Genomic DNA, 13,527 nt, shown 5'->3' with positions numbered 1-13,527 from the left:
GCTGGCTCAATGCGGGTTGATTTCAAACATATCCTGGAATTTCTGGAGATATGTGCAGGTTGCATCATCACGTTTAAAGAACGTCTAATAAATGTACATATGGAATTCGAAAATCACATTTATACGTAGGGTTTGAGTCCAGATGTATGATTTTAATGATTTTATAGTATTATTGACGAACAATGTTATCTCTTATTTACATTTATTATTAAATAATGTTGTAAATATTTGTGTTTTAAGTTTAAAGAGGTAAGCAAAGTTAAAAATATATAGTTAGGTTCATATTTTCGCTTCAAGAAATTTTAAAGTAAGCTCATTATTTCAGTTAGAGCAAGAAACGGCCATTTCTCTGCGTCTATCCAGCGTGAATTTTTATTCGAATGCACAGACAGTTTGGAATAACATTTTATAAGAAATTTTCCATCCGATATTCATTGAATTGTTTCGATTTTCATACGATTGGTTTATAGAAAAACTTTTAAATGGAAATTTTATATGATTGGCGCGAATTCATTTGTTGGCGATGACCAGTGATTTATGGCTTTCTGTATTTTTATCTACATATATCTGTACTAATAGTATAAAGAGGAAAGATTTGTATCGTTGACATAGACTATTTTTTTTATTATTTTTAATTTCACGCAGGCGAAGTCATACGCAACAGCTAGCAGTGAATATTTTACAAAAACAAATGAAACAAATGTGTGATAAATCTTAAATTAAATCGGGTCTTAACTTAAAGGTATCAGATCTTAACTTGCTTAAAGGACCACATTTTTTTAAAGAAAACTCTATGAAAATTGACATGATAGTAAGCTAGGCTTACACATATCGCTGTTGTGTTTGTTTTCTATGCAAACAGTGAAACATCCCATCTCGGACATACATTAAACATCACCTTTGCTTAGCCGGTCGGAATATTCAGAGTCGACAAACAGGCATACGAAGCCAGAGGTAGCAAATATTTGAGTGATTGCCTACATATACAAAGCAACGGATTTTGCGAATTGTAGCCGCTATTCATGTTTAGTTATTGATGAGGTCTGAGTGAATCGGAATGTATCACGTAATACGCGTGCCAATAACGCTTGTATTGAAGTCTTCTATTCAATATTTTGATATACATAAAGATCTGCATAAACATTTATAAAATTTATTTGGAAATTTCATGACCATTCGATTGCAGTAAAGTGATGAAAATTGGTTATATGGTTAAAATCTTGATACAAATATTTTAGACATTTCCACTTAGAGAAATATTTTTTTAAAAAATAGTTAAGGTAACTATAACAGTTTTTGTTCAAATACATTTTGTAGCAAAATGTACATTTACTCACTTTCTACCTTAATTATGTTGATTTAAAATGGTTTTTCAAATATATTTATTCACTTGCACTGAAGCTGGGGTTCGCCCGAAACTTCTCTAGAAAGCTCGCGGCAAGTCAGTTGCAGTAAATATTTGAATTGTAGAGTGGGATTGGTTTGCTTTCTAGCTATTCAAAGGAGCTGTTTACATCGAAATATAAAAATTCTTAGCCGCGGTCTTCGGAGCAGTTTTCTTGTTTCACTTTGACTCTGAATTCCTTTCATAGTTTAATATCACGTTTGTGACGGTAGTGAATTTGATCTCAGCGTGAGGCATAATAAAATTTTATTTAGGATAGTTGGGAGTAAACTACAAGAAATGTCAACTTGATATGATGTATTTTTCTTCAAATCCTTTGAGATGCGTCAAGTGGCATTTGTTTAAGAAACTACATTTTAATACTAAGGAGAAGTAAAAAAACAATTAACGCTATATAAGTGTTGTTGTCGCTTTGTCTTCCATACTAATATTATAAAGAGGAAAGATTTGTATTATTTTAGTATTTTTGTATGTATTTAAATAACTCAAAAACTACTTTACCGATTTCAAAAACTCTTGCGATATTAAACATATAATTAACTGGTTTTCGCCCGCGACTCCGTCCGCGTAGAACCAAACAATAATGAGTATCCTATGTGTTCTTCCAGACTATAATCTACATCAATGTCGAATTTCAACGAAATCCATTCAGCCGTTTAGGCCACAAACTCTAACAAACATCAATGCATCTAAACTTTCGCATTAATAACATTAGTATGATAATTTGACTATTTTTTTAATTACACGCGGGCACTCGCGAGAAACAGCTAGTACAAATTAAACACAAAGCCATACATTGCAGATGTCTAGTTTACCGTCCAATTTCTCGTTACCCTTAACGCTGTAAAAAAAGTGAAAAAAGCCAGATTTGTGAAGAGAAACTTGAAGATACCTGATGCTCTGTCCCTGGTGCCGAGGACGGAGGCGATCTGCGGGCGCTCCTCGTTGATGACGAGGTCAGCGCGCTCGCTGTACACGGCGTGCACGCTGGACACGCAGGTGAGGCGCAGCTGGCCGCGCTCGAAGCTGTCCGCGCGCACCATGAACGACAGCTGGCTCACTGACGCCACCTGCGACACGTAACTTACCGTCAGCCTCCTCCTTTACTGTGCTAGATGCATTAGTGGAAAGCCATTACAGTTGTTGTATTCGCTTTTATAAAAAAGTCCATTATTATCAGACTTTGTAACCTCTATCCTCAAAAGACGTATTTGAATAAATGCTATTTTATTTACTCCTATGTAAAGTATCGTAACTTTGATACTCAAATTTTGCTTAAAAAACCTTTGAACACCAATACAATTAAAGTGAACGATAGAAGATAAAATCTATAGATAAACTTATTTATAATGATACTTTTAATTTAACATATATAAGTTAATTAAGTTAGTTAAAAAACGTAAAATTGTCACACGTAGAAATCATCCAATTACCCATGCATGATTTTCAATATTTTTTTGATTCATAACATAGTTGTATGTAAGTACATCAATTATTATAATAGTATAGGCTAGTTTAATAATATGGAATACCTTTTTTGATGATTCCACAGTGGGCATAGGATCTGTGACATCTTCTTCTATCGTGCCGTCTGTTAGACGAGGTTTTGGAAACACCACTGTGTCTTGACTTGGCAATAATTCTCCTTCCTAAACGATAACGATATTTTATTTAAAAAGAAATCATTGGAATATTAAATCCCTAATTTAAACACAGAATAAGAATTTGAAACTGTTTGTTCTTGAAGCAAAGAGATTCAAAAATATAGAGGAAACATAGTTGACATTTCACTCAATACATTTTATCTATCTGTTCAAAGGGACCTTTCAACTCAAAAACACATGTCAACGTAATTAATTTCTATTGAAATTAATTGCCAATAGATGTCGTGAAATAATATTTAAATGTTTGTTTTATTTTGTGCCACTTTTAGTATATTTTATAACAAAAGATGGAGCTTATTATAATTTTGTAAATTGTTAATACAAGGACATGAAGTGAAATTGACATCTAACATACCTTTTAAAGAGGATTATTCACAACCGTCACGTGAGAATAAAGCGCTTCATCCGTCCCACCTTTTTATCCCACTATCACCAATAAGATGACAGATGGAACGGTTAAGAAATAAAATAAGTTCCAACCGTCCTCACATCGCAAAAGGTGGGACGGATGAAACTTTTTATTCTCATCTCTTCCTACGTGGAGACAGAGCGGGGTGACGGTTGGGAATAATTCTTTAAAGAAGTTACCAGTGAAAATTAAACACTGTCTCGTGTATATACTTCTTAATCTTTGTCTTGAAGTAATAATTGAATTGATTGAAATGCAACTAAATCATGACAATTATTAGTGTTAGAATCACACCCCATTTATTTCCGTATAAATAGAACTCCACCTAAGTGATGGATACGTTCCAAAATTGAGATGATGGAGGATGTAGACATCGCCGGAATATCATTTATCAATGTCTTAGCAATTAGCGTACAAGCCAATTGTTAAAGAAAATAATTTTGCTTACAGATTTTTTCTTTAGTTATTACTAGCTTTCGCCCTCGACTTCGTCCGCGTTAAAAAAAATATCAAAAGTAAGTAGTCTATGTGTTCTTCCAGACTATCCTCTACATCTATACCAAATTTCATTGAAATGTGTTCAGCCGTTTAGGCTACAAACTTTTACAAACATCCATCCATCCATCCATCCAAACATTCGCATTTATAATATTAGTGTGATAACTTTTCTTTACGTTGATTTGTTAGATGATGAAATGTCTTGTTTTCTTATTTAAATTTCATAATAATTTCAATTAAGATTTAATCTTTTTTTATTGTTTTTTTTTTGTAAAATTATATAAGAATTTTATTATATATAATTCTTGACTCCATTTAAATCTCATCTTTCGGTAAATATTAACTTTATTAGGTTAAAAGTTTATTTTTAAGTCATAATATTTAGGTTTTTACAAATTTAGTAATAACTTAGGGAGAGAAAAGGATAAACTAAATTGATTTAACTTTGTGGAATCAAAAAATGTCTTATACAGTATTAGTTATTTATAGGTTTCCACTAAGGGACTCAGAGTCTACCCTAAGTGTATCATAATCATATACCTGTATTGTATCAACAAAGGGTCCAAATGTCTTCCAAGGTCTGAATATAATGTTGCTATTTTCATCACCAGGTGGCGTCGTGCTCTGGTCTGGTATGTGAGGGGCGTCTATCGCTACAGCCGGACTTGGAAGTATCCTTTGCTGAATGATAGGTTTGCCTTGGATCTGCAAAGAAAATAGCTATTCTAAAATAATTAAATTTAAAAATATTCATCTAATAAAATATAACAGATTATTGTGCATATTTATATAAATAAATTTGGTTTTACCTAGTAATGAGTAAAACAACTTCAATATCCGAAATAAAAATTACTTAAGTAGGTTTTTTTAATGAAAATTACAAATATAGTAACAATTTTTTTTTCACCGTAGATGAAATTGCTTCAGTCAAGATATACATTTAAATTATTAACGCATTTCGCGAGGTTAATGACAATAGAAGTGAAAAGAATAAAATAGAATTAGCAACACAAAGAGCCCGAAGCGGACACGACTTGAATAAATTTTTCATACATGACTTTTATCTCGCCTTTGGGCTACTATTTTAATGTCGAATGGTATTTCACATTACGATATAAAAATTCTCAAATAGAATTATTAGAATACCAAAGAAAATGAAATTATCTAAAAACGTTTTTTTTTTAAATAACACAAGGTGGCAAACGAGCAAGCGGCCACCTGAATCCGCCAAAATGGCGAAGCGACCGCTGCCCATAGACATCCGCAATTGTAGATGCGTTGCCTACCCTTATCCGACGGAGAAGATGCACATAAAGAGGATATTTCGCCTTCCTATGCATCTCCTGGAGAAGACGGTGGACCGTCAAATCCACTTCCAGTTGCCATCCTCTCCTTTAAGAAAAGGGTGGCAAAGAGAAAGGGACTTAAATTAGGCCTCCGGCACCACACTCATCAGACGAAACACGGAATTGCTTCCATTTCACGCCTGTCTTCTGTGTAGTCGTGGTATTGCGTCGGGCGTGCCGGCCTATTCGTGCTAAGATGTTAAAGCCGGCACTACCACTGTTAAATGTTGTTCAAATGTAATAAAAATTAATATCCGCTCCACTTCAATAAAATAAGAAATTAGTTATACATTATTTTTCAGTGCCAAATTACATAAAACAATGTAAACAAATCTGATTTATACAATCAAATGAGTAAATATAAAATCACAATCATTCGTTCAAATACTTGGCCATATTACAAGCAAGGATTTCATCTTAACAATATTCGAACCGAGAAAATAAATGAGGGCAAAGAATTTAATACCAACAATGTAAGTGCATTAAAAAGCCGGCAGACAAGCGAGACATCACCGTGGCTGAACAAGAGATGCAGTTAAATGTGAACATCAAACTATCTTTAGTGAATTCGTTGTTATTTTCTTCTGTTTGTTTGCTAACATACTGAAGCATTATAATAATGCTGACAGTTTTCATTGATTAGATTTTTATTATTCTAACTAGTTATTCCCATGCAGCTTTATCTGCACGAGTTAAAAACTCTTCTATTTGTTACATTCCATTCAATGCAATTCAAATGACAACGAAGGCGATTGGCTAACAATAACAATTACCATGGCAATCGTACTTCTTTGCTGTTATTGGATTGTTAGTTTTGTCCCTTTCTTGCATGACTTTTTTCCAATTGATTTACCCTTAAGATTAATAGCGTGAAAACATACATTCTGTAGCGTGTCGTAATTGTATGGCTTTTTATTAAAAAATTATTATTGAAAATTATACCGTAATTGTTGACAGCCTACATAAAAAAGTGTGTCTTAACGCTTTATAGTATAGGGAAGAAGAAGAATAAGAGAATAGAGGAGAAGATAGAAGATAGAAGATAGTTTTTTTTACTATAGCTATATAAAAGCAGTACTAATGTTAAATTTTTATACGCATTTAGGATGCGCAATGCATGCCCCAAAAGGGTTCCACGCACCGTCTTTTCTTCTATCAAATAATGTGTTAATAAGTAAATCAACTGAACTTTGGGTTCAACATTAAGGAGTGTAAGAAATCTCGGCAAGAACTTTCTTATCATCAACTAGCACCCTTTCACAAAGTTCGCAAGACAAATAAAAGTTTCCTGTTGGAAATGGTTCACTCCGCTTTGTTCTATTGTAGCGGCAGAGAATTCTTTAATTTGAAAAGGGTGTTTACTGGAGTTGTTAAGTGCGTTTAAGGCACTTGTATTCAAATTTGTCAAAGTAACTACTGTTTGGTTAATTCGAAAACAAACATTTACGTCATCCTTTTTTCGATACTTTTTTCTATCCTTTTTTGTCACAAAATATAACAGTCCGAAATATGGTGGCATGCTTTTTTGCACGTAATTCAGAATCAAAGATAAGGATTCCCATGACTTTTGAATCAATTATGTCCAACGTTCTTTCCATCATCTCTTAAATGATGAAAGGTATGAAGAACACGCCACGCTTTTAAGAATATTAAACAGAAATAGATTTTGTTCTTAATTAAATGCTTCTATTTAAACGCAGAATAAATGCAGGAATCAACGTAATCCTCTCACTTTAAGCATTGATCCTACTTGGCTGACTCTAAATAATTCACAGTGATTTCGCTAAGCGATGAAATCGACCCGAAACGTTTCGGTTGAATGCGTCTTAATTGTTCTATTCATTTATTCGTAATACTGTTTAATATCTTGTTCTATGATTGCATGCTTCTATAACTGTAAGTTTCACCTAATAACAATATTGAAGAGTATTTCACTTCGTATTTCCTGTAAACGTTTTTCCTGTAAACGTTTTTTTATAAGCTGATATTTGTAGTTATTTAGTCTTTTAGATTACTCTACCCTTATCCAGGTATTTTTCGTAGATATGTCGATAAATCTCATCAAGCTATCGACTAAATGATATTAGTCTGCTAGTGTCAGGAGCGATGAAAGCTCTCTATCATTCCGACTTGTCGTCGATGTAAACCGATCCAGTAAACTTGCTATCAAGTCATGTTCGTGTTCATCACTGTCAACAGAATTGATAGCAACGTCGTCCGACTTAAAGTGAAACAATTATTCTGGTTTGACGTTGCAGTGAATTTTCTATTCCAATTTCTTTGTGATATCCATAAAAGTAAAAACATAATACAGTCATAAAGTCAAGTGAGTAAAAGGAATGTCAAAAACCTTGCTCAGACTGCATTCGCCATTTTCTGCATTTCTAGACGTAATCCAACAAACATAAAAAGCGCCGAGAGCGAAATGGTAAAATTGTTTTGACTTCTAAATGTGAAAGAATTTCATTTGAATAATGTTTTAAAACATAACAGAGCGATGTTCACGAGGTCCTCGACAGTAGAACAGAAAAGAATAAAATGAAATTAGGAACACAAAGATTATGAAGCGGACGCAACTTGAATAAATTTCTCATCTCTGACTTTTAACCTCCATTATACGAGTTACGATTTATCTACAAGCTTGTACGTTATAAAATATTGTAGTGAATTTGGAAAGGGCCCTGAAGCATTGAGATTCATTTATATGTTAAAAATGTTGAATAAAAAATAAAAAAAAAACATTTTTGTTCTGTACTGTCTGATGACACTAACAAGAGATGTTCTAATTTTTAAAAGACTTTATAAAAGATTATTATAAAATCTTTTAACGCAAGTACAGAAATGAAAATTGTATCTGAAAAATTGTTAATCTAAAACTAAATTCGGGTACTCGATATTTTCACAAAACATCCTCTTAAGTTTTTGTCGGTTATTGAAAAAATATTTACCAGTTGAAGTGAAGTCTAAAATTCGATGGAAGTGTATTTGCTTTTATCCGCACATTTTCACAAAGGCTACAATTTCTGCCGCCAAATATCCCGTTAGAATTTCAGTATGTTTTCGATGCCAAAAATTTTTCAAGAATTTCTAAACTGCGGTACCGGTTTTATTGAATTAAATAACAGTTCTGAAATAACAAACAGGTATTACTCCATTAACCAAAATAAAACAAAGTACTGGGAATCTCCCCATGAATTTTCTAAAGGTTGGTAATCTTATTTTGAAATTCATACTTATTATCAATTTAATTATTGAAGTATTAAATTGATTTGATGCTAAGATAAAAAAATTACTTGCATCCAATTGAATAAAATATTAAATTTAATCAAAATCAGAATTTAAGTTTTGCATTTTGTTAATATCTTTCTATAAAGTGAAGGCAATAATAGTAGTATTTATAAAAGACGTCTTTACCCTCATTTATCGAAGCATTCGACGTAACCGCCTGCTGCGCCGAGCTGAGACAAGCGACTAATTGATGAGCCAGAAGCATCGCAGTAATTGCTTTTAGAACAACTAGCTAATTAGATTTATTGAAAAGAATTAATATACGTTTATTCCTTTCATTATCTAAATGTTTTAGATAAAATACTTTAAAGAGTACAACAGATATTAGAATCAAGTATTATTAAATTGTGAATGTAGACAAAAAGAAACACGTATCACATCACATCAAGAGATTCGTACAAAAATGCAAACGCTTCTTTTAACAGGAATAGAAAGACATAATTTTTTTTTTAAATTCACAGTGTATCTAGAAATAAATGCATAAGAGGACATTACGCTTTTAAACAACGTTAATGTCTTTTCCTTTGTTCCTGTCTAATATGGATTCAGATCACGTTCTCGGGCCATCACTAGGCATCGCCAGTACAGCCTCTCCTATCTAATTACAGATTCAATAAGGAATACGTATGCATGACATTGTAATATAATAGAAGTTTGATTATTTTCTGGTTATAGATATATATTTTCTAAAGCGAACTTGACGAATAAACTTCCACGAAACGTGCTGAATACCAAACCGAATTAATTGAGAAAAAGGCGTAGCCAGAATAAGAATATATATTTTTTTCTCGATATAAATAGGTCTTTATTTTTAACACATTGTGATACTAAGCCAAAAGATCCTTACTTAAGTACTATATTTCGAAAAATATCAAGCTACGTAAAAAGGAATAAGGAATCTGGGAATATTAAGATGAGATTAATTGTTATAACGCAAACATTAAAAAGCAAACAACTAAACTTTGACATTAATAGTAAGAGATAAAACGAGAATGTAATAACTCGAAAAGAAACTTTTTAGTTACAACACGGAATTCGTCAAATTATGTTGAAGTGGCGATGTCAGAACGTCAACAATACCGCGCAGGAAACCTGACAGGTGCTCCCCAATGGAATCATTGTTGACGCATCGCGTTATTTTTCTTTATTCTCCTAAAGTTTGCTCTCACAATTTCAATTTTCGTTATTCAGAATGCCAATATAGTCAGGTATTTCGGGCAGTTTTATAGGCGTCGATTATTCGATACTTTATTTATATTTTTCTTTTATTTTTGCTTTAGTTTTGTTGTGATTTAAATGAAAATCCCAAAATAATCTTTAACAGATTTAGTAGAAACTAATTCGACTTCAAATTTTCTGTACTAAAGTGTATTAACCACCTTATAATGTCTCTTGGAAAATCTCAAATAAGAAAACGTTTTCATCAATTTACAGAAGAGGTTTAATGCGAAATAACGGGTAAGATAATTTAATTAAAACCTTCTCAATATCCTCGAGCTATTTCATTTTAATCTGTTAAAGGATAACTTTTGAAAGGTTTATTCTGTTTTTCTCTATTGTTCCTATTAAAATTATTATTTCATCAAGTTACTGTATTTTTGATCGAATAAATCTAACTTTTTGTATCTGAATCTTCATTAATATTAAATTACTCCTATCATTTGTATGGTAAGTATTATCAAAACTGAAAATCGTACAGGGAAATACACAAAATCTGTGAATTTCAAAATTTTATCAAACAAGTAATAAAACCTAAAGAACAGACAATAAAAAGCAGATCTCATAATACAAAGTAAAGAACCTACATGAAGTTGCGTAGTAAAAATCAATTCCTATCAGACCGTAGTATATGAAGATGTAAACAAGATAATGATTTTCATGAAGACGCAGACATCGAATGTAATTCTATGAAGGTAGATGAGAACACTGGCACACGTAATGGTGGAATAAAATCCGCGCACCGAATACAAATAGGGGCGAAGATTCGCAGTAGTATTGTACACTCAAAAAAAACCGAGCATAGAACCAAACAATAACAAAGTATGTGCCACGGTTATATAAAACATGACTAAATCATGTCACTCTTTGTTACATTTCTTTTGGAGAACATCAGAATTGTGAGTTGTATAATATCTGTTCCTTAATAACCAACCGAGGTGACAGAAGTTAGAACAATATCGAGGACAACAGCTGGGAAATTATTATTGTGTTAATTTCCTGCTGTTCCCATGTGACTTAATCCGGACAAAATTATAAAAATTTCGTTTTATTTTTTACATTTGTCAAATTATCAATGGCAAATGTCAAAATGACATGACGATGACAAACCATGGCAACCTTGCTTCCTTAATGTTCGCAGCAACTTGTGGTCTCTTTCCCACATTAGGGTTTTATCCAAGATATTTACCCCCTAAGTTTAATGGCGTAAATATATAGCCTAAAGCGTGACGTAAGTGTAGAGCTTTTTATTAAAAAAGAGTTATTCAAAAATATGCTGTGATTGCTGACATCTTAGGCAACAAAGAAGTGTGTGTTTACGTTTTATTATAATAGTATAGATGATGGACGGATTTAAACGTTATTTTTGGAATTCATTAAACACATTGAAATCTATAAAATTGTATGCCATTTAAACGACAATGAAATGAGTACAATAATAATGTATCAAGTAAAGGAAATGCACTAAGAATGGAATGATAGGAGAGACGAAAGTCGTAAATGTAGCATGAAATGTTGTCGGACATTCCAATACGATTGTAAAATTGATATCAATAAAGTAACACAATACGGTGTTATATCGGTGGCCGTTAGCGAAACTCTCAATATTTTCGCTATTGAATTTGCTCAAACACGAATAGAACATTGTTCAAGGTAGAAACTTATACGTGAATTTCTGCACCTTTCTTTGTTGCTTGTATTACCGATGACGTTTGATATTTTGTTATCAAAGGGAGGAAAAGATAGTTAAAAAAGCATGTTCAATATTAAATTTATCTACGCAAAGTTTGGATGGATGTATGTTTGACTCAATGTAACTCGAAATGGATGAAAGGATAAAATTTGGCACCGATGTCAAACATAGTCAAGAAGTTTTGTTTACAGACTCGCGGAAAAATCTAGGACCTTATCAAGCTTAGAATGTAATTTTAGTTTCTTGTAAACATTCCTCTTGAATACAGAGTACAGTAAAATTTTACAAGATGAAAAATTAATAACAATAACTTGTTAATAACTGTATAGATGCAAATAATTGTAAGAACCTTAAACAAATCTTATCCAAATAAATTTACATTGATTACAATTTATCTATTTAAAAGAAGATCAAGTAAATAATTGAACATGCTAATGCTTTTAAGCTTTGAATAAATTTGCTTGCTGCGGATTTTAATGTACAATTTGTTAAAACGCTGCGGCGCTAAACAAGTAGGAAGCAAGGAAAAACCAATTACAATCACAAATCGAGTCCGTTTTGCTTAATGGAAATGAATTTACCTACTTTAGGATTTGCCTTGTGATTGTTGATATTTATTGTCGATATTTTCTGTCGTTTAGAACGACTTGTGTAAATGTATTGTTTTTTATTTCTATTGGTTTCTTATTAAGTTTGTTTGCCTTTCTTTTTGAGCCTATAGTGTTAAAACTTAGATTAAATGTGATCTATTTACTTTAAGTCCTAAGTAAAGTAGAAAGTAACTAGTTTGTTGTATTTTACGATTAGTCTTTAACATGCTTTTTATGCGTTTGGAAATACGTGAGTTCGTAAAATAAATTAAAGTTTACTTTAGGAATAATATATAGAGGATTAAATACTGCTACATTGTTGTTTTTGTTACTTTTTTGATTATTACAAAGTGTAATTAATTGTGAAAATAACTAATCATGGTTTAACTATATTTTTCTCTCTTCGTCATAAAATCTATTGCGTTTTTTCTATAAAGATCATAGTCATGAACTTACATCTTTTCCGTTTAGCAGCCAAGTGAGATTAGCTGGGGGATCTGCTGGCGGTGACGAGCACTGGGCACGAAGGGAATCACCTGACGCATACCAGCCCTTCTCAGCTTTTATTGTTGGTTTATCTGGCGGTAATTCTGCAAAGACATGAAAAAGAAAACTTTAAATTGATTACTAATACTATAAAGCAATTAAGAATGGAATATGTTGTTTCGATGTTAGAACAACAGGGTGCTCATAATGGAATACAAATGCGTTAGTTTATTCATTGAAGAATATTTTGAGACGAATCACTAATTAAATCTAATATGTAATAGTCAAAACCTTAACCTAAAACGGTGTAAAAATCGATAAAAACAAATGAATAATTTAAACACATAATACATTTGCAAAATGATCTATATCTATACGTAACATTATAAAGAGGAAAGATTTGTATGTTTGGATTTTTGTATTAAAATAACTCTAAAACCACAGAGCCGATTTCAAAAATTCTTTCATCGATAGAAAGGTACTTTATCTGGGAGTAATATTTTGAATAGTATTTATTAGTAATTTTATTTTTAAATACACGCGGGCGAAGTCGCGAGCAACATCTAGTAATGAATAATCACATTCAATAATAGCTTTTGTTCTACCCTTAGCGGTTCCTTACGAGTGCTGCATTGAAAACATTCATAATATAATAGAACAAATAACTTAACCCGCATAACTTCTGTACACATTTAACTTAACTGTTTGCGTTGAGAACTTAAGGATTAAGTATAAACTACATGTGTAAACAAACGTGCTCGGTGAAAAGGTCAAAGTATTAGCTTTGCTTGCTCGGAGCGTGTGCAAAGATTTGTTATAATCCTTCAAGGGATTCAAAGAACGAAGCCTTGAGGTGAAGGCAATTATGAAATAACTTCAACAACAAACAATTAACGTGGATATGTCCAACATACATCATACTAATATTAT

General features: G+C 32.2%; 1 protein-coding gene across 1 annotated transcript in view; it reads right to left on the bottom strand.

Annotated features, from left to right (window-relative positions):
* LOC106100140 overlaps nucleotides 1–13,527 on the bottom strand; it is a 158,247-nt gene that overhangs the window by 23,754 nt on the left and 120,966 nt on the right. The window contains exons 5-8 of the mRNA XM_013278883.1: nucleotides 12,568–12,701; nucleotides 4,517–4,681; nucleotides 2,938–3,054; nucleotides 2,298–2,475 (exon numbers count right to left, since the gene is read on the bottom strand). Coding sequence (XP_013134337.1) covers nucleotides 2,298–2,475; nucleotides 2,938–3,054; nucleotides 4,517–4,681; nucleotides 12,568–12,701 — 594 coding nt within the window. The remainder of the gene's footprint in view (nucleotides 1–2,297; nucleotides 2,476–2,937; nucleotides 3,055–4,516; nucleotides 4,682–12,567; nucleotides 12,702–13,527) is intronic.

Source organism: Papilio polytes, unplaced genomic scaffold (assembly GCF_000836215.1).
Source record: "Papilio polytes unplaced genomic scaffold, Ppol_1.0 DF824069.1, whole genome shotgun sequence".
NCBI classification, from domain to species: domain Eukaryota; kingdom Metazoa; phylum Arthropoda; class Insecta; order Lepidoptera; family Papilionidae; genus Papilio; species Papilio polytes.
The sequence above is the reverse complement of the archived record's forward strand: the minus strand, read 5'-3'. Positions and strand labels throughout refer to the sequence as shown.